Source organism: Salmo trutta, chromosome 19, assembly GCF_901001165.1.
Source record: "Salmo trutta chromosome 19, fSalTru1.1, whole genome shotgun sequence".
Lineage (NCBI taxonomy): Eukaryota > Metazoa > Chordata > Actinopteri > Salmoniformes > Salmonidae > Salmo > Salmo trutta.
In genome coordinates, this window is record NC_042975.1 from 26981743 (window position 1) to 27002029 (window position 20287).

Consider the following 20287-nt stretch of genomic DNA (forward strand, 5'->3'; position numbering starts at 1 on the left):
AACCGGGGGGGGGGGGGGGGGGGGGGGGGGGGGTGTTTTACCTTGGTCACCACCAGCGTGAATGAGAGGAGTATTGACAGAATTGAGAGGTCAGCAAGGGGTCGGAGTATGCCGTGTAGGTGTGTCCTGCAGAGAGTGCGTATGTGTGCCTGCATACTTAGCAGGAGGCCCATAATCAGTCTAAACTATTTGGGTGATTATGCGTGCGCCAGAGCATAGAGGTCATGACAGAGTTTAATGGGCCACAGCCAAGGGCCAGCTGACACAGTGCTGAGTGGGAGACAAATAGCAACCCAGAGGTGGGGGTGAGGGTTGCCTGTACCTATATGCATACACAAGTGTACGTAACCAGTCTGATTTCCCAGCAGCTGTTCCATCTAATTCCATTAAGATTTAAATAATCTCACAGCTCCAATACTACAACATCACTGGCATCAACATAGGAATTCACTGTAAAGACTGCCTTAGAATCCATCCTGTACCTATTCACATACACAACAGGGTTGGGGTCATTTCAAATTGAAGTCGTTCTATTCAGGAAGGGATTTTAACTTTTAAATAGCTTAGATGTACTTTTTTCAATTATTGAGTTGGAATTTCAGTTAACTGACCTTTTTTTTTACCCCTTTTTCATGGTATCCAATTGATAGTTACAGCCGTGCGTCCTCCGAAACACAACCCAACCAAGCCGCACTGCTTCTTGACACAATGCCCACTTAACCCTGAAGCACCAATGTGTCGGAGGAAACACTGTGCACCTGGCGACCGTGTCAACGTGCACTGCACCCTGCCTGCCACAGGAGTTGCTAGTGCGCGATAGGACAAGGACATCCCTGCCAGCCAAACCCTTCCCTAACCCGGACGACACTGGGCCAATTGTGCGCCGCCCCATGGTCTCCCGGTCACGGCTGCGACAGGGCCTGGACTCGAACCCAGAATCTCTAGTGGCACAGCTAGCACTGCGATGCAGTGTCTTAGCACTGCGCCACTCGGGAAGCCACTGACCTCAATTCTAATTGACCTCAAGCACTGATTCACAAGGCAACTTGAGGCTAGCTTCTAGTCTTATTTCCCGGTAGCTATTTTAGAGGTGGCTAGTGAGGAAGCCCTACTGTGACCTTCTGTTCCCAAATCCTAAAGCTTCCCTAATCTGATATCAAAACAACTACTTCCTCGACAGCAAATACTGTAGCTGCTACATTAGAACTGTTTCCTACTTCATGAAGGAGAGGAGAGAGGACAGATATTGCTACACTGATATTAATTTATATGTTTATATAAATACATTAGTCACAAATGGCTGAACAGAAAGTAGAGGTAACAAGGCGGCAAGCAGCAGATATTATATTATTATTTATTAAATTAAAATGTATTATTTGTTTTTCTACACCTTGATTTCAAAACAGATGCATAGCATGGTGGACTTGACCTAAACAGCAGCACTGAATATCAAATTATATTGCTTTCAGCTCTTTGGGGTGTTTATGCCCAGGTTGCTGTTCAGCACTTTGACAAATGTTTCAATGATAACATTTTTTACAATATATGATTTGTTTCCCTCGTTTCTTATCTCTCTTTCTCTTGGTGATTGACAGGCGACAATGAGCACAAGCCCTACATCTCTGGCGATGCCGACCACCACATAGTCACATTGGACGGCACGGAGGACTACCTGATCTTGGCCTGCGACGGCTTCTACGACACAGTCAGCCCTGATGAGGCGGTGCGTGTGGTCAGCGACCACCTGACGGAGAACAGTGGCGACAGCACCATGGTGGCCCACAAGCTGGTGGCCTCGGCCCGCGATGCTGGCTCCAGCGACAACATCTCCGTCATTGTGGTCTTCCTTAGAGACCTCCGCGCACCGCCCCCGGGAGAGGAGGAGGGGGCAGGGGAGGAGGTAGAGGATGAGGAGGTGGAAGAGGAAGGGCTAGGGGAGATGGCATGCCAGGACGGGGGCACTGCGGACGTTGGGGGGAAGGGTCACTGTTTCCTGCAGCAGTGCTCGGCTCCAGCCGACCTGGGCTATGAAGACCGCATGGACTCGTTGACGGACAGAACCAGCCTAGGCCTGCTGGGGCCCACGCTGGGAGAGGAGGGTCCGATCAGGCTCCCCCTGGCCAGCTCACACCCATCCCCGTCCTTAGGCCTCACCCAGAACCTCATGCCTGCCGATGGCCATGGGGCGGCCTGGTTGCCCTGTCTAGAAGAGGGGCTAAAGGGCTCCAGGCACAAGCCCCGGCCTAAACTCCGAGTCCCCACCTGCCAGGAGCCCAGCTCAGACGGACAATGGCCCCTGGCGGCCGCCCTGTTTGGCTACGCGGGGAGGCACACACGGAGGATGGAGTGCGTGAGCCCCAGGTGGGGGTGGGGGTCCCGGGATTGGGGCCGAGCGCCCAGGGAGCTCCCCGGCCTGCTGCACTCCACCCATAGTGTGCCCTACCCCCTGCGCTGCCCTGAGAGAAGGCCTGGAGTGGCCCTCCCCCACCTTCCCAACGGCAGCAGAGTCTGATGATGTGACGTAATCTCCACTAGCTCCTCTCTCTCCTGCCCCTTCCTTTATCTGACTACAGTCATTCATTCATCCATCCATCATAAACTCCTCATCCAGGACACTGGCACCACCCCGTCCGTCCGTCCATCTCTACATGCACCTACCCCTCCCCATAGCCACACAGCCCCATTCAGGAGGCCGGACATAACAATTTACTGCTCCTGGCCCATATTGCAAACACACACTGTACTGTACTCTCAGATTCATAATGGAATACACATTATCCACTCACTCCATCTCCATAAATGGGAGTAGTTAATACAGGATTATAAGATTAGTGGTCACTTACCTGAATAAATCCAACATATATAGACTGATATGTATTCCAGATGGGGTTACAATAGAGGATAATGGCATCTAAAAGGGGATATTATTAAGAAATTATATTCTATTTATAATTTTGGGTATGACGTCCTCCAAGAGCGGGCATTAATCAGTCCTTGCCATGCCTGTCAAATTGATGTTTACATAACACTAAACACAAGATGTGTTCTCATTGACGAGAAGTCTTTCCTAACAGGTCGGGTGTGAGTAAGTTCCCTATCAGGCATTGCAAGACTTACTGGGCCAGAATAGTTCAGACAAAGCAGCAGAACATATGCCTTCAATATCTGTCACTTAAGACCATTTCCTGAAAAAGAAAAATGGATGGGAATTTTGAGCCTCAGTCGACAGAGTCCCTTCTAAGCTTCCCATTACAATGCGGACCCATGTGTGTCATATCACTTACATGGGAAGCTTAACCAATCACTATGCTGCTTTAGAATTTCACTAACAACAATGGAGCATAAGAATGATCAATGTCAAAGTCTTCATCTCTGGTTTGACAAATATAGTAAATTAATCTTAATCTCATTATCCTTTCAAATGTAAATGTTATTTTTTCTGAAACTCCATAGTTTCAGCAGGTAGCCTAGTGGTTAGAGCATTGGACTAGTAACCAGAAGGTTGCTAGATTGAGCTGACAAGGTAAAAATCTGTTGTTCTGCTCCTGAACAAGGTAGTTAACCCACTGTTCCTAGGCCGTCATTGTAAATAAGAATGTGTTCTTAACTGACTTGCCTAGTTAAATAAAGGTTAAATTAAAAAAAATAGTAAATGCTATCTAGCAATGACTAGGTTCTATAAAATGTGCCTCCACTCTCCTGGCCCAGGCAACCACCATTCAATATTTATCAAAGAAGGTTAATTCTCGCTGTTGGAAAAAACCCATCTTTATACCCTTAAGAAAACAGGAATTGTTGGTGCCATTCCTGACATTTTCAACTTTTACTAACACATTGTGCCATTTCCATACTTTTGTTTAAAAACCTCACCCTCTCCCGTCCTCCCCAGTCTCATTGAGTTCCCAGGGGCAGGAGACAAGGACACAGGAAACAAGTGACCAAACCACCTCAGTGACCCACAGTCACACGGAGAAACACCCCCAGCCAGTCAGTCAGTTCCCAGTCACTGTCATTGCTTACTGCTCCTCTGAAACAACTAGTCGTCTGGTCGCCTGCTGGCCTCCCCACTGAAAAGCATGGTGGTCATTTACAGAAGGCCATTTGGACAGTCACCATTATGCATCTCCAGAGAGCAGAATGTATTCCAGTTTTAGAATGTACATGGAGCCCTCCCGGGACCTTCATAGACGGGCCAATAGGACTGAGACAGTAGTGGTGTTCTGGACTTGTAGTGACGCTCCCTGTGTGGATGTAAGAAAATAATTTCTGGATGCAGTACACCTGGAGGACAATATTCTGGAGGTGTTTTGTTGATCGTGGGAGAGGAAATAATGTATAATTTATCAGCTATCAGCCGTATCCTCACAAATCTGAGCATTCTATCCTGGTGTTCCACTCTGAAGGAGCAGGATGTGAATAAGCGTACTGCCTCCCGGGTTAAAAGATGCCCATGCTTCTGCATCTTTCTCTTTGCGTAACCAACACCTGCATTTCGACTCTCTGACCAATTATGAAAGACAACCATAAAGTTGAAAATATAAAGGTAGTTATCGAATGCCCCGAGTCCCCCCAACCTCAGCCCCACCCACATCACCTGCTTTTTTGGAGCTTTCTGCTTCTTTTTGAGAGCAAAAAAAGTGCACATCTTTCCCATTCTAAACATTCCTCACACGGGGCACCAGTTGCTTATTGAAATAGTAGTACATTCATATTATATACATGTAAGTATGAATGTGTGCAGGCGTGTGTGTACGTGTTGAGAGTATGCATGTGGTCTGTCTTATACGTCTGCTATATAAAATCACCACTCTAAGGTCACCAGGATGGTGGCACAATATTCTGTGTTGATATCAAGCTTCACAGCCCCCAGCAATGTACTGTACTGTTCATGTGACACATTTGGAATGAGAGTTGTATACGTTAGCAGTGCTTGAGTGACAAGGGAACATGGGAATTGAAATACTCCTCAAGGACCATCCACTGAAATGTCAAAATGGTCACCCCCTCAGTCTATAAGATGCTGAACCTTAACCAAGCCATAAACAGAAAAGTGAACTCTATGGTTTCTCAGCTAAACTTGCTGGCTCGCTTAACCCACAGTTCTTCTCTTTCTCACCCACTGCTGCGGTACAAAGGACCCCCCCATGCCAGTATGACACTTTCCCTAATGATAGTAAAAAACCACACAGATCAGGTCTCTTCCCCTCTCTCCCCTCCCCTTTCCCATGTCACTCAATTGCTCTCATGACTCTGCACTGTGTCCACAAAACGTTTTGTTCCTGTAAGCAATAATGAATCTTTATGAGTCGCACGTGGAAAGGCTCTCTCAGAGGGTTTGTCTTCACTGAGAAAGGCAGAGCTAGAGCCAGATCAAACTAACAGTCACCCTCCTAAACTCTTACCAGTGCTCACATTGACATGAGCACACCACTTTACTTCTGCTCGATGGTAGTATGGGACACAATCTATGATGTACCCCTTGGACAGTTGTCGCTGTACACTAATATGTTTGGTGGCCAAATTGAATTAGTCCCAATGACAAACACAACAAAGGGCTCTATTCAATCTGTATAACTGAAGTGTTACAGATCGCGCAATAGAAATGTAAAGGTCATTTCCGATTGAGCTGACAAATGCATTGTTTACCGTGAATGCAGTTTCCACTAACATGGGAACATTGCCTTTAAATTTCAATAACGCTGTAACGCAATACCTCTGTGATATGGATTGAATCCAGCCCAAAGTGTCTCTAAGCTTGGCCAGCCTCCTCTCACAGGGCGGTTCAAACTCTGTCCACCAGGCATCCCTGAAGACAAACCCATGACCAGCTGTTCCCCAACCTGCAGGTTTGGTAAACCAGTAAAAAGTTTCAGTATCTGTATTTTCTGTGTTCTTCTCGTAATATAAATATGTGTGTGTGTGTGTGTGTGTCTTAACTGGTGACTAGTATAAAGATTAAACCAAGTCTTTTGTCTGAGTTTTATTTGACCTCTTGTACAACCAGATGGAGTTTAATTAGGCCTATGGAATTCTCCCAAATGCGTGTGTGCGTGCGTGTGTGCGTGCGTGCTGTACTCTTGTCGAGACTCCAGTGGCTCCACTTAGAGAGCCAGGAGACTTAGTGTCCTTAGCCTCGACCTGTCAAGCCTAGACCCTAGCGATAGAACAGCCATATTTAATTAACTACCCAAGATTATTTTTAATCAAGGCCTCCAACTGTCCTGTGGTGATATGCGCGTATGCCCATGTATGTACACGATGGCTAGTGTTCACAGTTCAGGTAATTGCCAGCACCCTGTAAAGTGTGTCCAGCATTCTTAAGATAGGGATGGCAAGCTACAGCATTTTAATAAAATATACTGGGGGAAAAAAGAAAGAGGGCACTTCCTTGTTAACATCCAAGCAGAGAAACAGAAAGATTGCTATGTTTTTATTTCACCCTCCAGGTGGAATGAATGGTGTGCAGTCAGATGTCTATTTATCTGTTCTCTGGCATAAAACATTCATCATCATCATTACTTATTCATGTGTACTTAAAAAAAAAAAAAGAATTCTACATCAAGAACACTTCACAAATTACAACTGAATTTCAGAAGCAGCTTTTCAGACTTACTAAGTACAATGTTTGTGCTCCACATAGCACATGGTATGGTATACTATTTACAGATGGAAATACCTGCTGACTCAAACATTTGACATTATGTAGCAGCACCACAGCTGAGCTTTTGCTCGTGGCCTTTCTTGCTGCAAGGTTTAAGGCACACATACAAGTCATGAGGAGAGTAAATTCCTGCTGTTGTTCATCAGCTTGAGGACACACACACACAAGTTAATTACTATGACCGTGACCATATCTGGTGCAATTTAGCGTCTGACATAACAGATGAGTGAGCGTTAATATCCACCAGGTTTCACAGAAGATGGCGTGTTCCAAATGTAATCGAGAGTCACCCCCACAGGAAAAGCCATGGCTTTAATCTATGTCACACTAGTGATCGATTAAAGGACATTCAGAGCATCAGAGACCAAATAGACCCATTTTCTCATTTAGGGGAGTGCTTTCTGGGAGCCTGCAAATAAGGGTGGACGATGAAGTGTTGTGAGAGGGACATTAATTGAAGGCTGAAATAGGGACTACTCTAATGGAGTCTGGCATTACACAAAACACTGTCAGAGCTGCTTTGCTCAGAAGTTAAGACTCCTGTTGCTATAAAAACGAATCAGCTCAACACTTAGGGCTAGATTCTATCAGATCCGCCCTAGCTGACACTCGCATAGCGGTTGTTTTGACGGTGTCGGAACTGTGTTAGAGCTGTCAAATCCACAAGCGGCTCCCAGCATTATACCTAAAGCGGACATTGCCATTGGCAGCACAGAGTTGCATTAAGATAAATCCCATGCAGCCCTGTTTACAAGTTTGAACACAAAAATGTGAGATGTATACATATATCTTGATTAGGCTGATTGAAAATAATTATTTTGTTTAATGAGGATTTCTATTTGAGCGTCATTATTTCTATATAGCCTACACTTTGTTCTGAACTTCTAACACGCGTGTCAAACTCATTCCACTGAGGTCCGAGTGTCTGCGGGTTTTCACTCCTCACTAATACTTGAATTAAGGTCACTAATTACCTCACCTGGTTGTCTAGACAGACACTAGGCCCTCCATGGAGTGGGTTTGACACCCATTCTAATGTAAATGGGTGGGTGTGACTTTGTGACAATGATCACAAGAGCAGCTGCTCACTGATTTGACAGCTCTATCGCAGTTACACCAACATCGCCAAAACAAAGCTATGCATGTGTCAGCTATCGCCAGTTAACGCTTGATCTGATCGAATCAAGGCCTTAATCTGGATGTATTCGATCTGCTGTTCTAGTTTGGGTGAAATCAATGAGTGATGAAATTCAGGGGTAAGGAAAAGGGGGATAACAATATGGACATTTTCAGTGGAAGAGCTGAGGCACTTTCTGAACATAACCTTAACAGATATCAAAAACTATCATAACATGATGGGAAGAGACATTACAGGGTACATTATGACCTGTACATTGTGGCCTTATTGACGACACACTAACCAACCTGTTTTAGACCTAGAAAGCTGTTCAAATCCGTCAGCAGTTCAAAACAACTTATTCATGAGAATCAATTCAAACTAATGTGAGCAATTACCCAAGAAAACATTGGTATGAAGTGGAGCACTAGTGATGGCACTGAAGTAGCTTCGTAGCACATTACATATGTTGGTAATGTGAATACATATACAACATTATGGGGTGGTTAGAAATGGGATGAGGGAAACCTGCTAAACAGACTATTTACCTGTAGTAGGATAACAGTAACTTGAGTCATGTCAATTCTTATGGGGCTTTCTGGGCTGCGGACTAATGTGCAACATGTCCTCTTCAATCCTCCTAAATAAAGCCCCGCTTCTTGGCATGGTGGCTTTCTGAAAGAGGGAAGAGTTGGTGCTGGCCGGATTCAAGCAGGACATGGCCAGTGCCAACGTTCACTCACCCAAGTAATCTCTGTTGAGCTCAATCTCTAGCCACGCCAACCTGGCAGACTGAGCCCCTACCACCCACCCTCCTATACAACGCAGACCTCAAGAGACGTGGAGGCAACCACAACAGTGGGAGTTACCCCTCATCTGCAATGGAGCTCTCATACAGTTGATGTTCGATAAAACAAAAACAGGATTTTCATTGTTACATAAATTGAGCCATTTCATAAGTATTTCCATATTTAGGTAACACACGTTCAGTTTCAAGAAACCATAAAATATTTTATTTGTTAAATGTCATATTCTATTAGTTACAACAAAAAATGACATACATACCCAACAAATAAAAATCCCACTGCATTCTGGGACAATATAAAATAAAACACTCATGGTAGACACAAAGGAAAGCATGAACACTTGAAACCATCTAATCACCCTCTTTCTAGTACCTTTCCCACTCAGACAAACACACAGCTAAAACCTGGGCACAAACAGAAATGTGCATAGTGAACAGACAGTGAAATAGATACAATTAGACTATATCAGGATGAATCTGGAGCTGTATATACAAGTGCACAATAAGAGGTTTAAAGCATATTGTCCACCCTCCATCTGCCTGTTCAACTCCATTGAAGCCATGCGGTTTTAGGCACACATGATGGAACATTAGGAGGCTGTGCAGCTGGGGGTAAACATCAGGCATCCTACAGCTGAATGAAGATATTTATAGTGTAAACCACTGAGCTCTCCATTCAGAACATATTTCCTTATTAGTCAATGCACACCAGTATACTTCAAGACATCTTCCACATCTCCCTTTCAAGGGATAGAAATGTTTACAGATTCAGTTGGGTCACCTCTTCAGTGTACATTTCAATGAAGAAAGTCTGTCAGTGTTCATTGTTCTCCATGGTACAAAGAGTACAGTTTCTGCTATGATGTCCATGTGGATGCTAGTGTGGTCGTCAGATTGCTTTTCAAGGGTTGAAAATAATAAAATGTTACTGTGTAAATAAAATGGTCCACGGTCACACAGCTCAACTACAAGGAAGAGTTGGCACCCTCTGATGGGCAAAAAGGATATTGAATGAAAATCGCTCTAATGACATGCTTTAAAGAACAGAACACTTTACATCACTGTTGGGAAGCCTTTGTACAAAACAAACACTTATTTACACGTCTCTGTCAAACAAATGACTTTCCAAATATTGCCGTGGTCAAATTTTGCCCAGAAAACAAGCTAAATAAAATAATCTAGAATCAAGACGACGGAATGTGACATTTGGATCCATTTTTTTAAAAGAGAAAGGAATCCACCAAGTTGAAAATGAAATTACATCTGCTTCATAGAAGTGAAAATGTGTGAATTTTTATGGACCCATTTTTTCAAAGACGAGCAGAACAGCTGAACTGGGAGGAGTTGCGCACACAATACAGAAAAAGAGTTAAGATAGCATTAGGGCAGAAAACTTAAAAACACCACCTACATACATGTCTATGTTACAGAGCTCATCTTGATTGGACAAGGGCTGCAGAAAACACTTACTGGTGAAAGAAAGAACCCTGTATGTACGGATAAGGTACATCAGCTTTGATGTTTAATTACGAGATCAGGTTAAAAAGCACTTGAAGCCCAGACTGTCAACCAAGAAAGTTCAGTGTGAATAATCAATTTGGTCAAAATCCGCTACTGTGAGCAAGAGTCATGCCTATTTCTCTACTAAGAAACTACTCAATACACATTCAGAAGGTAGCGATCTCTTACACATGCCAGAGAAGGATGTACCATTGATACATCCTTCAATGTGTCTACACAGCAGCAAAACTGGTTCTTGTTCTGAAAGATTTACTGGGGGGCAAGCAACTCCAATCTACCGGGGGTAGCAGACGAAATACAGTAGTTTGCATTGATAAGATTTGCCCAGAAAGGGACTTCCTAACAAGTTTTAAATCAATGGTGATACAGGAATAAAGGTACCAAATGCGTCCACTTCAAGGCATTCGCTCAGACTGTTTTCAAGAATGGGGTGTTCATTACAGCACTGTGTGATGCCTACCGGACTGTGCTCCTCCACACAAACACATCAATAGCACCTCATTGAATCAGAAAGGCAGAGAGATTTTAAGGTTCTCTTTCTGTTGTGAAGCAGGTGCACTGTGCTTATTTCTCAAAATTCACCAGAGCTCACGATGTCCAGACCAAAGCCCAATCAGAATATTTAAAACGTTGCAAACATCAACCATGAGGTTAGTTACATATGATAAAATGTTACTATTTTACTTTTCACCACGACAGCCTAAAGAATGTCTCTCGCAAATATATTGTTCCTCGCCTCATTCTAACTCATATTTAATCCAATTTACATTTAAATATAAATGGAGATTAATAAAAGTGATCAAATATATTTACATATTTTGCAGTCATCATCAAGGTGCTCACTTAGTGAGTTGTAGCATTCTCATTGCATTTGGGGTTGCCGGTGACTAGAATGACTGCATGCAAATGTCTACACAAGTGCTTGTGTACTTTAAAGTTATATACACTGCTGTTTAGACCGGCTGTGGACGCCATGTTGGAGGGGAATCACCTCTCGGTGTTCTCTCCTGTGGTGAAGCACAGGTCGTCAGAGTTCAACTGGGCCCCTGGGAGGAAAGAACAGAAGCATTTAAAACACTGAGCTTAGCATTCATTTCCTTCCACGGTACTGGCAAGCTGATTTGAGGCTAAAATGTGTTAAGTGTGCAGAAATGAGACTCCACACTAATGTATGTGTGTTTAAGTGAAGGGGTTACACATATATATGTGTGTGTGGCAGGTAACAATATTGACCTGCACAGGGCAGTGCCTGGGCATCATAGCGACAGTCTCCAGCCTCCAGGGCCACCACCTCGTCTTCGTTCTCCGTGTCACAGTCGATCTCACTGTCACTGCTCATACCTGGCAGCAGCACCACCGTCTGCTTATGGACAAGATGACCTGACAGACAGAAAGAGCGGGGGGCACAAAGGAAAACAGAGTGACACAGAAAGGAAAACAGCAGAAAGATAGAAAGAGGGAGAAAAGGCACATGTAACAGAGTGGGGGAACCACCAAGACCAATATAGCGGCATCTCAGAGGTAAGGGAAACACCATCATCGCCAAGAGCACACCTCATCCTGCATAGGGCCGAATAGACACCACCTCTCTCTTTCTCCCTCTCTAGACACCAACTCATCCCCAAGATCATTAAGGGTAAAACTGCAGAATAAACATCCTTTAAAATTCCCTTCACCAAGAAGCTTTTAACTCTACCTCCAGTATGGTATTAGATTACAGTATATTTTATCCACAGATGAAAAGTGGGGGGGGTTAGAGCAGAAGGGCTCACTTTCGTCAGGGTGTGAAGAGGGTCCCTCTGCCAGGGAGAGCAGTGACTGGCGGACCTCAGCCGTCTCCTCCAAGTCACAGTCCAGAGAGATGTCCGTCAGCAGGCCGGACCTAAGGGAGGTTGAGGTTGATTTGCCATTTGTTTAAACCACAAATGATATTGATTTCAATTCACATGGGAATCATTTTCTTCCTTTCTTTCTAAAGGTACTGTTGGGATACTTTTGGTAAGAGAGAGAAAGCAAATAATTTCACCACTCTAGTTGCTGGTCTATTTCAAAGCTAAACAGTTTAGAGAAAAGCTCACTCTCAGCCCTGCTTGGTCTGTTGGGAAAACCAATTTAATACCAAAATAAGGTGGTGCATAAATTCAGAAATTCCAGTCTAGTTACAGTGGGGGAAAAAAGTATTTGATCCCTTGCTGATTTTGTACGTTTGCCCACTGACAAAGAAAGGATCAGTCTATAATTTTAATGGTAGGTTTATTTGAACAGTGAGAGACAGAATAACAACAAAAATATCCAGAAAACGCATGTCAAAAATGTTATAAATTGATTTGCATTTTAATGACGGAAATAAGTATTTGACCCACTCTCAATCAGAAAGATTTCTGGCCTCCCAGGTGTCTTTTATACAGGTAACGAGCTGAGATTAGGAGCACACTTTTAAAGGGAGTGCTCCTAACCGCAGCTTGTTACCTGTAAAAAGACCTGTCCACAGAAGCAATCAATCAATCAGATTCCAAACTCTCCACCATGGCCAAGACCAAAGAGCTCTCCAAGGATGTTAGGGACAAGATTGTAGACCTACACAAGGCTGGAATGGGCTACAAGACCATCGCCAAGCAGCTTGGTGAGAAGGTGACAACATTTGGTGCGATTATTCGCAAATGGAAGAAACACAAAAGAACTGTCAATCTCCCTCGGCCTGGGGCTCCATGCAAGATCTCACCTCGTGGAGTTGCAATGATCATGAGAACGGTCAGGAATCAGCCCAGAACTACACGGGAGGATCTTGTCAATGATCTTAAGGCAGCTGGGACCATAGTCACCAACAAAACAATTGGTAACACACTACGCCGTGAAGGACTGAAATCCTGCAGCGCCCGCAAGGTCCCCCTGCTCAAGAATACATATACAGGCCCGTCTGAAGTCTGCCAATGAACATCTGAATGACTCAGAGGACAACTGGTGAAAGTGTTGTGGTCAGATGAGACCAAAATGGAGCTCTTTGACATCAACTCAACTCGCCGTTTTTGGAGGAGGAATGCTGCCTCTGACCCCAAGAAGACCATCCCCACCGTCAAACATGGAGGTGGAAACATTATGCTTTGGGGGTGTTTTTCTGCTAAGGGGACAGGACAACTTCACCGCATCAAAGGGACGATGGACGGGGCCATGTACCGTCAAATCTTGGGTGAGAACCTCCTTCCCTCAGCCAGGGCATTGAAAATGGGTCGTGGATGGGTATTCCAGCGTGACAATGACCCAAAACACACGGCCAAGGCAACAAAGGAGTGGCTCAAGAAGAAGCACATTACGGTCCTGGAGTGGCCTAGCCAGTCTCCAGACCTTAATCCCATATAAAATCTGTGGAGGGAGCTGAAGGTTCGAGTTGCCAAACGTCAGCCTCGAAACCTTAATGACTTGGAGAAGATCTGCAAAGAGGAGTGGGAAAAAATCCCTCCTGAGATGTGTGCAAACCTGGTGGCCAACTACAAGAAACGTCTGACCTCTGTGATTGCCAACAAGGGTTTTGCCACCAAGTACTAAGTCATGTTTTGCAGAGGCGTCAAATACTTATTTCCCTCATTAAAATGCAAATCATTTTCTAACATTTTTGACATGCGTTTTTCTGGAATTTTTTGTTGTTATTCTGTCTCTCACTGTTCAAATAAACCTACTATTAAAATTATAGACTGATCATTTCTTTGTAAGTGGGCAAACGTACAAAATCAGCAGGGGATCAAATACTTTCCCCCCCCACTGTAGCTAGATCAGCAGTAGTCCAAATAGGTTGGCACAGTAAAGTAATACAAAAAAATAGTATCACTGTGGCTCAAAACAAATATAACGCCTAAAACAAATGGTTAAATTGGAGAGGCTTTGGCAGGGGGTAAACACTTGATAAATAAATTATGCCCTTCTCCAAGCACCTGGACTATAGAAAAAAATCATTTTTGAAGTGGGGGAAATGGAATTTCAATCCAAGCACTTTGGATCGCCACTAATGCATAAGGGCTAGGGATAGATTTAAGAACAGGGTGTTAGTCTTACCCCATGGGCTGGGTCCTGGGTCGTGCTATGGTGGAGGTGGAGATGCCGTTGAGGCCCCCCAGAGCGTACAGGTCGGCCCCGTAGAGCTGCTCCTGGTCGTGTTTGGAAATGCAGGGCTTGCTGTCGGAGCAGGACGATGAGCTGCCCAGAGAAGGAGGGGAGCTCTGCATGCTGTGTGGCTTCAGGGCTCCTACAGTATGACACAGCACAGGGAAACACTGCTCAGTCAGAAGTCATTCGCTTTTGGTGCATTGCATGAATGTTTTACAAATTAGTGTGACACGTGACAACCATACATTTGGGTACTTAGGTGGAGCCATGGCGGTGTGTCATCACTGGTGCAGGTCTAAACACTGCTAACCCAACCTCTACCTGGGTTTACTACTGACCTTCTGATCCGTTGGGGGTGGACAACTCTTCACCGCTCTGGCCTCTCGACTCCTTCTCCACTCCGTCTGTAGCTCTCCTCAGGCCCAGCCCACTGCACTCCTGCTTGGGAGACAAGGCCTTCTTCCCTCCTGCCACACAAACCACAGCATCACAGCTGGATGAACATCTGACTGAGCAGTCGATAGCTGCCCAGCTACCTGTTTAGAGTCAACCGTAGAAAGCGCTGTGCTGTGAAATGCTATCCAATTCCACAGATTGTAGAGTGTATTGTGTACAGTGAAGGTGTGTAGCACCAACAGGGTTGGGCAAGTTACTTTCTAAATGTTATCTGTTACAGTTACCTGTCCAGAATTGTAAACTTAACTGGGGACACTAAAAGGCAACTAAAATGTGCAATTTTGCCCCACAACATAATGCCACATATGTCTCAAGTTTTGAGGGAGTGTGCAATTGGCATGCTGGCTGCAGGAATGCCCACCTGAGATGTTACCAGAGAATTTAAAATGTTCATTTCTCTACCAAACCCACCTCCAACATCGTTTTAGAGAAATTGGCTGTACGTCCAACAGGCCTCACAACCGATGTCAATGTTGTGGGATTATGGTATGGGCAGGCATCAGCTACGGACAACGAACACAATTGCATTTTATCGATGGCAAGTTGAATGCACATAGATACCGTGATGAGATCTTGAGGCCCATTGTTGTGCCATTCATCCCCCATCATCACCTCATGTTTCAGCATGATAATGCACAGCCCCATGTCGCAAGGATCTGTACACAATTCCTGGAAGCTGAAAATGTCCCAGTTGTTCCATGGCCTGCATCCTTACAAGACATGTCACCCATTGAGCATGTTTGGGATGCTCTGGATCGACGTGTACGACAGTGTGTTCCAGTTCCCGCCAATATCCAGAAACTTCGCACAGCCATTGAAGAGTGGGACAACATTCCACAGGCCACAATCAACAGCCTGATCAACTCTATACAAAAGGTGTCATGCTGCATGAGGCAAATAGTGGTCACACCAGATACTGACTGGTTTTCTGATCCACACCCTGACCTGTTTTTTAAGGTATCTGTGACCAACAGATGAATATCTGTATTCCCAGTCATGTGAAATCTATAGATTAGGGCCTAATTTATTTATTTAAATTGACCGATATTCATATATGAACTGTAACTCACTAAAATCTTTGAAATTGTTGCATATTGCCTTTATATTTTTGTTCAGTATAGTTAAATAAGAGAGCAGCAGTGTGATTCACATCAATGCTCCATGCAGTTATCAATAATAAGTGATATACATATCGCCCGTAGGCCAGACCACTGCTGTCATCCTTACCTCCAAGCGTTTATTCAAGTTGGATCATCTTTGGATGCCGACAGCAGTCGCACCATTGGAAGACATAGCTTGGACTGTAGCCTACAAAAGCCTATTCCTGCTCTTTTCCCGCATTCCATCAACACATTTGGTGTGTCATCATAGTGGTCTCTGACTTGTGGTCAGACTTGCTCAGGCGGAACAAACTTAAACATGCCTTTTTTTCCCCAATGCTAATTTGAATGTCATTAAGAAAACAGAAAAGGTGTCAAAGATATTTTACATGTAATCTGTTACTCCCCAACCCTGAGCACCACTCACCAGAGCGACATTGTCTGGAGGCCCCAGGTCCTTTCCCCATCAGATCCAGCTCTGTGGACTTTCTGCTGGGTCCCAGGTCTGAGTCTGCGTGGTAAGAGGGCCCCTGTTCCCCTGTGGCTCCGCCAGAGGGTCCTGCCCTGGCCTCCCCCCGCGCCTCCAGCTGAAACTTGACATCCGTCATCTTACTGCGCACCTCAGCCATCTGGGCCTTGAGCCGGATCAGGACCCCTGAGTCTGGGGCTCCCCTCCTCACTGCCTGAGGCCGGCGCTCGCCCCGCTCCTTTCTGGACTGGACTTGGACTGAAGAGAGGTATAGAGGAGATGGACAAGCACGATGAAGAGATTAAGTGGCTATTAGCACTTGTCCTAATGTTTGTGACTGTGCCCTAGCTTGGCTACCCAGTACAGAGTAGAACAAAATATGTATTGTGACATACACCGGATACGCCGTGAGAGAGACCACCTACCTTGGCTGTGCAACAGGGAAGCAGGGGGTCTGGGCTGTAGGCCCCATAGTGACTCCACATTGCTGTGTTCCTTCAGGTCCAGTAGCTGGATGAGGATGACTGGGTCAATCTCCAGCAGACTGTTGTTGCTGCCAGTGGAGGAGAGACCTCCACCACGCCTCAGACACCTGGCCCCATGGTTAGAGCCTCCTGGGAGAGACAGGGGAGAGTCAGATGTACTTTCAGAGATACAATGGTGAGGGGACAGTTGCAAAGGGGAATTGGAGACCAAAGGTGAACTATACTGGATGCTTCTACCTATCGAGTGCAGTAGAAGTACCAAGGGGAGTCAACTGATGATTTGAATGAGTTTGGAATAGGGCATAGTGAATACTAGTTGCAAAAGGAAATCTTTATTTATTAGGTTTATCACACAGAGGAGTGCTATGGCTGCTCAACAGCTCACGCTCCATTATGAGTTACAGTAGACCCATTTCAGACAAGATAACTCCTCCACAAAGATTAAATTAAACTCTAGCCATGTCACAGGGGCAGCAGGTAGCCTTGTGGTTAGAGCGTTGGACTAGTAACCGAAAGGTTGCAAAATCTATCCCCGAGCTGACAAGGTAAAAATCTGTTGTTCTGCCCCCGAACAAGGCAGTTAGCCCACTGTTCCTATGGTGTCATTGAAAATAAGAATTTGTTCTTAACTGACTTGCCTAGTTAAATAAAGGTTAAATAAAAAATGAAAATAAAAACTGCAGTATTGAGTCAGCCAGTGCACAGCTATGAGAGAGCAGCAGAAAAATCATTAAGGTCTGCATACAATGAGCAATTGAGAAGGCAAGAGATTGGAAATGGCAGCGGGGACAATAATCCACTTTGCAGCCAATGTTTAATGAATAAATGTAAATAAACCAATGTGAGGCATGGGGCATGTAATAATGGATATTTTCCTTTCAGAGGAGAGAGTCAGATAGTAAGTAAAAGAGACAGCCAACATGTCAGAGTTTAAGGGCGGCCAATACTGAGTTGCTAAAGTTGAAATCAGTTAAAGTACTGAAGAGTAGGCTTCTAACAGGACACACTTCAAGCATGCAAATCTAAGCATTGTTATGCAGCCCTTTACACTCCCCTTTGGTTGCGTTTTAATCCACTGCAGCTACCACCTTTCCACACAACACACTTAAACCGTTCAACATCAGCACCCATGACAAGTCCTCACACTGACAATGAGTCATCGTCTTTAAGCCCCATTACACTAAAACACACACGAAAGAGAGATCTGATGAGTGAGATAGAGATAACTAGATAGAAAAGAGGAGAGAAAGATGGCATACAGAAAGAAAGGAGAAGTAGGGAGAGAGGATGAGAGAAGGGGATAGAAAGAAAAGGAGGGAGGGGGAAAAGGAGGGAGTAGAGAGAGAGAGAGAGAGAGAGACAAAGTGGAGGAGGAGGTTACCTGCTGCCCCTGCCACATCGTCAGGCAGTTCTCCCTCCTCCATCTCCAGGTTCCCACTGAACTCCACATCATTCTCCCCAGACCTGAGAACCAGAGACCATCAATGTCTGGACTGGGAACAACGTTGCTGCAATGTCAGGGTCAAAATAAGACTAAACCTTTAGCTGACAACTACCACTAAAACTGACAGATGCCTAAACCATGGCAACACATGAAAAGGGTCTACCTATCATTTCAATTGACTGAGCTGATCAATTGGTTTCATTTGCCGATTTATTGTTACAAGAAATGACCATTTGGGGACATTTGGTTCCCTACATGGGCCTCTAAGGATATAGAAACTTAAGGAACATCCAGTTCCTTGGTCAATACTAAGGCCGGGAGATGACATTATGAGCCAACTAATAAATCAGCTTACGCAAGACCTTGGCTTGACCAGCAACTCAAATTAGAAAGTGTGTCCAGGACTCCCTAAATCACAGAGAGAAGTGTTCCCTCATCAATAAGCTTCTTAGGGTGATTAGACACAAAGTGCTCTGTGTTAGAACAGACCAACCATATACAGTGCATTCGGAAAGTATTCAGACTCCTTCCTTTTTTCCACATTTTGTTACATTACAGCCTTTTACTAAAATTAAATAAAAAATGTTTCCTCAATTTACACACAATACCCCATAATGACAAAGCGAAAAACTGGTTTTAGAAATGTTAGCAAATTTAATAAAATCAGGCCTTTATGGTAGAGTGGCCAGATGGAAGCAACTCCTCAGTAAAAGGCACATGGCAGCCCACTTGGAGTTTGCCAAAAGGCACCTAAAGGACTGACCATGAGAAACAAGGTTCTCTGGTCTGATGAAACCAAGGTTGAACTCTTGGCCTGAATGCCAAGCGTCACATCTGGAGGTAACCTGGCACCATCCCTACGGTGAAGCATGGTAGTGGCAACATCATGCTGTGGGGTAGTTTTCAGTGGCAGGGACTGGGAGACTAGTCAGGATCGAGGGAAAGATGAACAGAGCCAAGTACAGAGAGATCCTTGATGAAAACATACTATAGAACACTCAGGAACCTCAGACTGGGATGAAGGTTCACCTTCCAACAGGACAAGGACCCTAAGCACACAGCCAAGACAACGAAGGAGTGGCTTCGGGACAAGTCTCAATGTCCTTGAGCGGCCCAGCCAGAGCCCGGACTTGAACCCAATCGTACATCTCTGGGGAGACCTGAAAATAGCTGTGCAGCGATGCGCCACAACCAACCTGACAGAGCTTGAGAGGATCTGCAGAGAAGAAATGGGAGAAACTCCCCAAATACAGGTGTGCTAAGCTTGTAGTGTCATACCCAACAAGACTTGAGGTTGTAATCGCTGCCAAAGGTGCTTCAACAATGTACTGAGTAAAAATGTGAATGTAAATGTGATAATAAATTTTTTTATGTGCAAAAATGTCTAAAACCCTGTTTTTGCTTTGTCATTATGGGGTATTGTGTGTAGATTGATGAGGGGGGAAAAAACAATTTAATTCATTTTAGAATAAGGCTGTAACGTAACAAAATGTGGAAAAAGTCAAGGGGTCTGAATACTTTCTGAACGCACTGTATCTCTACTGATGAACTGGATGGACAGTGCACTGCAATGTTCTCTCTGGAATGGTACAGCTTCATGACAAGTCATTCAGTTCTTTTAGCAGCCCAATGGCCCCATGGGATGTGCTCGCCCATTTGAGAGTATTCAAGTAAGGTGTCCGTATGTACTTAATGCATGCTGGTATACATTGGTCTGCTTAAGAAAGCCCTGTACACATTCCTTTAGGTATGCCCTGGGGGAGAGGAGGGGATAACAGGGGAAACACAGCAGCTATTGTATCAGACTCCAGTACAACATGAGTCAGATCTCCAGCAGAGCGTCTCACTCGCCGTGGCATCACTCAGCGCATTTATAGACAGTGGAACGGCGGAGCAACACATCCCAAAGCATCTGTCCAACCAGAGAAAAAAATAGAATAAGCCGTACAGGACCTACAGCATTTGAGTGAGTGAGAGAAGTGCCTTGTGGGCAGAGAGTGGGGATGTCAATTGACTGTAGTTTCCCCCTAAAGGCATGGGAGATTGGACAATGTGTCTATTTCTGTGTGTGTGTGTGTGTGTGTGTGGGGGTCTCTATGTTGTGTGTGTGTGTGTGTATATATATATATAT

At 44.8% G+C, this 20287-nt stretch overlaps 2 protein-coding genes across 3 annotated transcripts in view; one reads left to right on the top strand and one right to left on the bottom strand.

Annotated features, from left to right (window-relative positions):
* LOC115154262 (protein phosphatase 1E) overlaps nt 1–5965 on the top strand; it is a 90692-nt gene extending 84727 nt beyond the window's left edge. Inside the window, exon 7 of the mRNA XM_029700301.1 lies at nt 1596–5965. Coding sequence (XP_029556161.1) covers nt 1596–2512 — 917 coding nt within the window. The 3' untranslated portion in view covers nt 2513–5965. The remainder of the gene's footprint in view (nt 1–1595) is intronic.
* Nucleotides 5966–8768: 2803 nt separating this feature from the next.
* LOC115154261 (E3 ubiquitin-protein ligase TRIM37) overlaps nt 8769–20287 on the bottom strand; it is a 33540-nt gene continuing 22021 nt past the window's right edge. Inside the window, exons 18-25 of one of the 2 annotated variants that reach the window (XM_029700300.1) lie at nt 18094–18176; nt 16653–16841; nt 16186–16485; nt 14541–14669; nt 14152–14341; nt 11877–11986; nt 11338–11484; nt 8769–11150 (exon numbers count right to left, since the gene is read on the bottom strand). In XM_029700300.1, coding sequence (XP_029556160.1) covers nt 11092–11150; nt 11338–11484; nt 11877–11986; nt 14152–14341; nt 14541–14669; nt 16186–16485; nt 16653–16841; nt 18094–18176 — 1207 coding nt within the window. In that variant the 3' untranslated portion in view covers nt 8769–11091. Of the gene's footprint in view, nt 11151–11337; nt 11485–11876; nt 11987–14151; nt 14342–14540; nt 14739–16185; nt 16486–16652; nt 16842–18093; nt 18177–20287 lie in introns of both variants that reach the window. The other variant, XM_029700299.1, reaches the window with a different exon arrangement.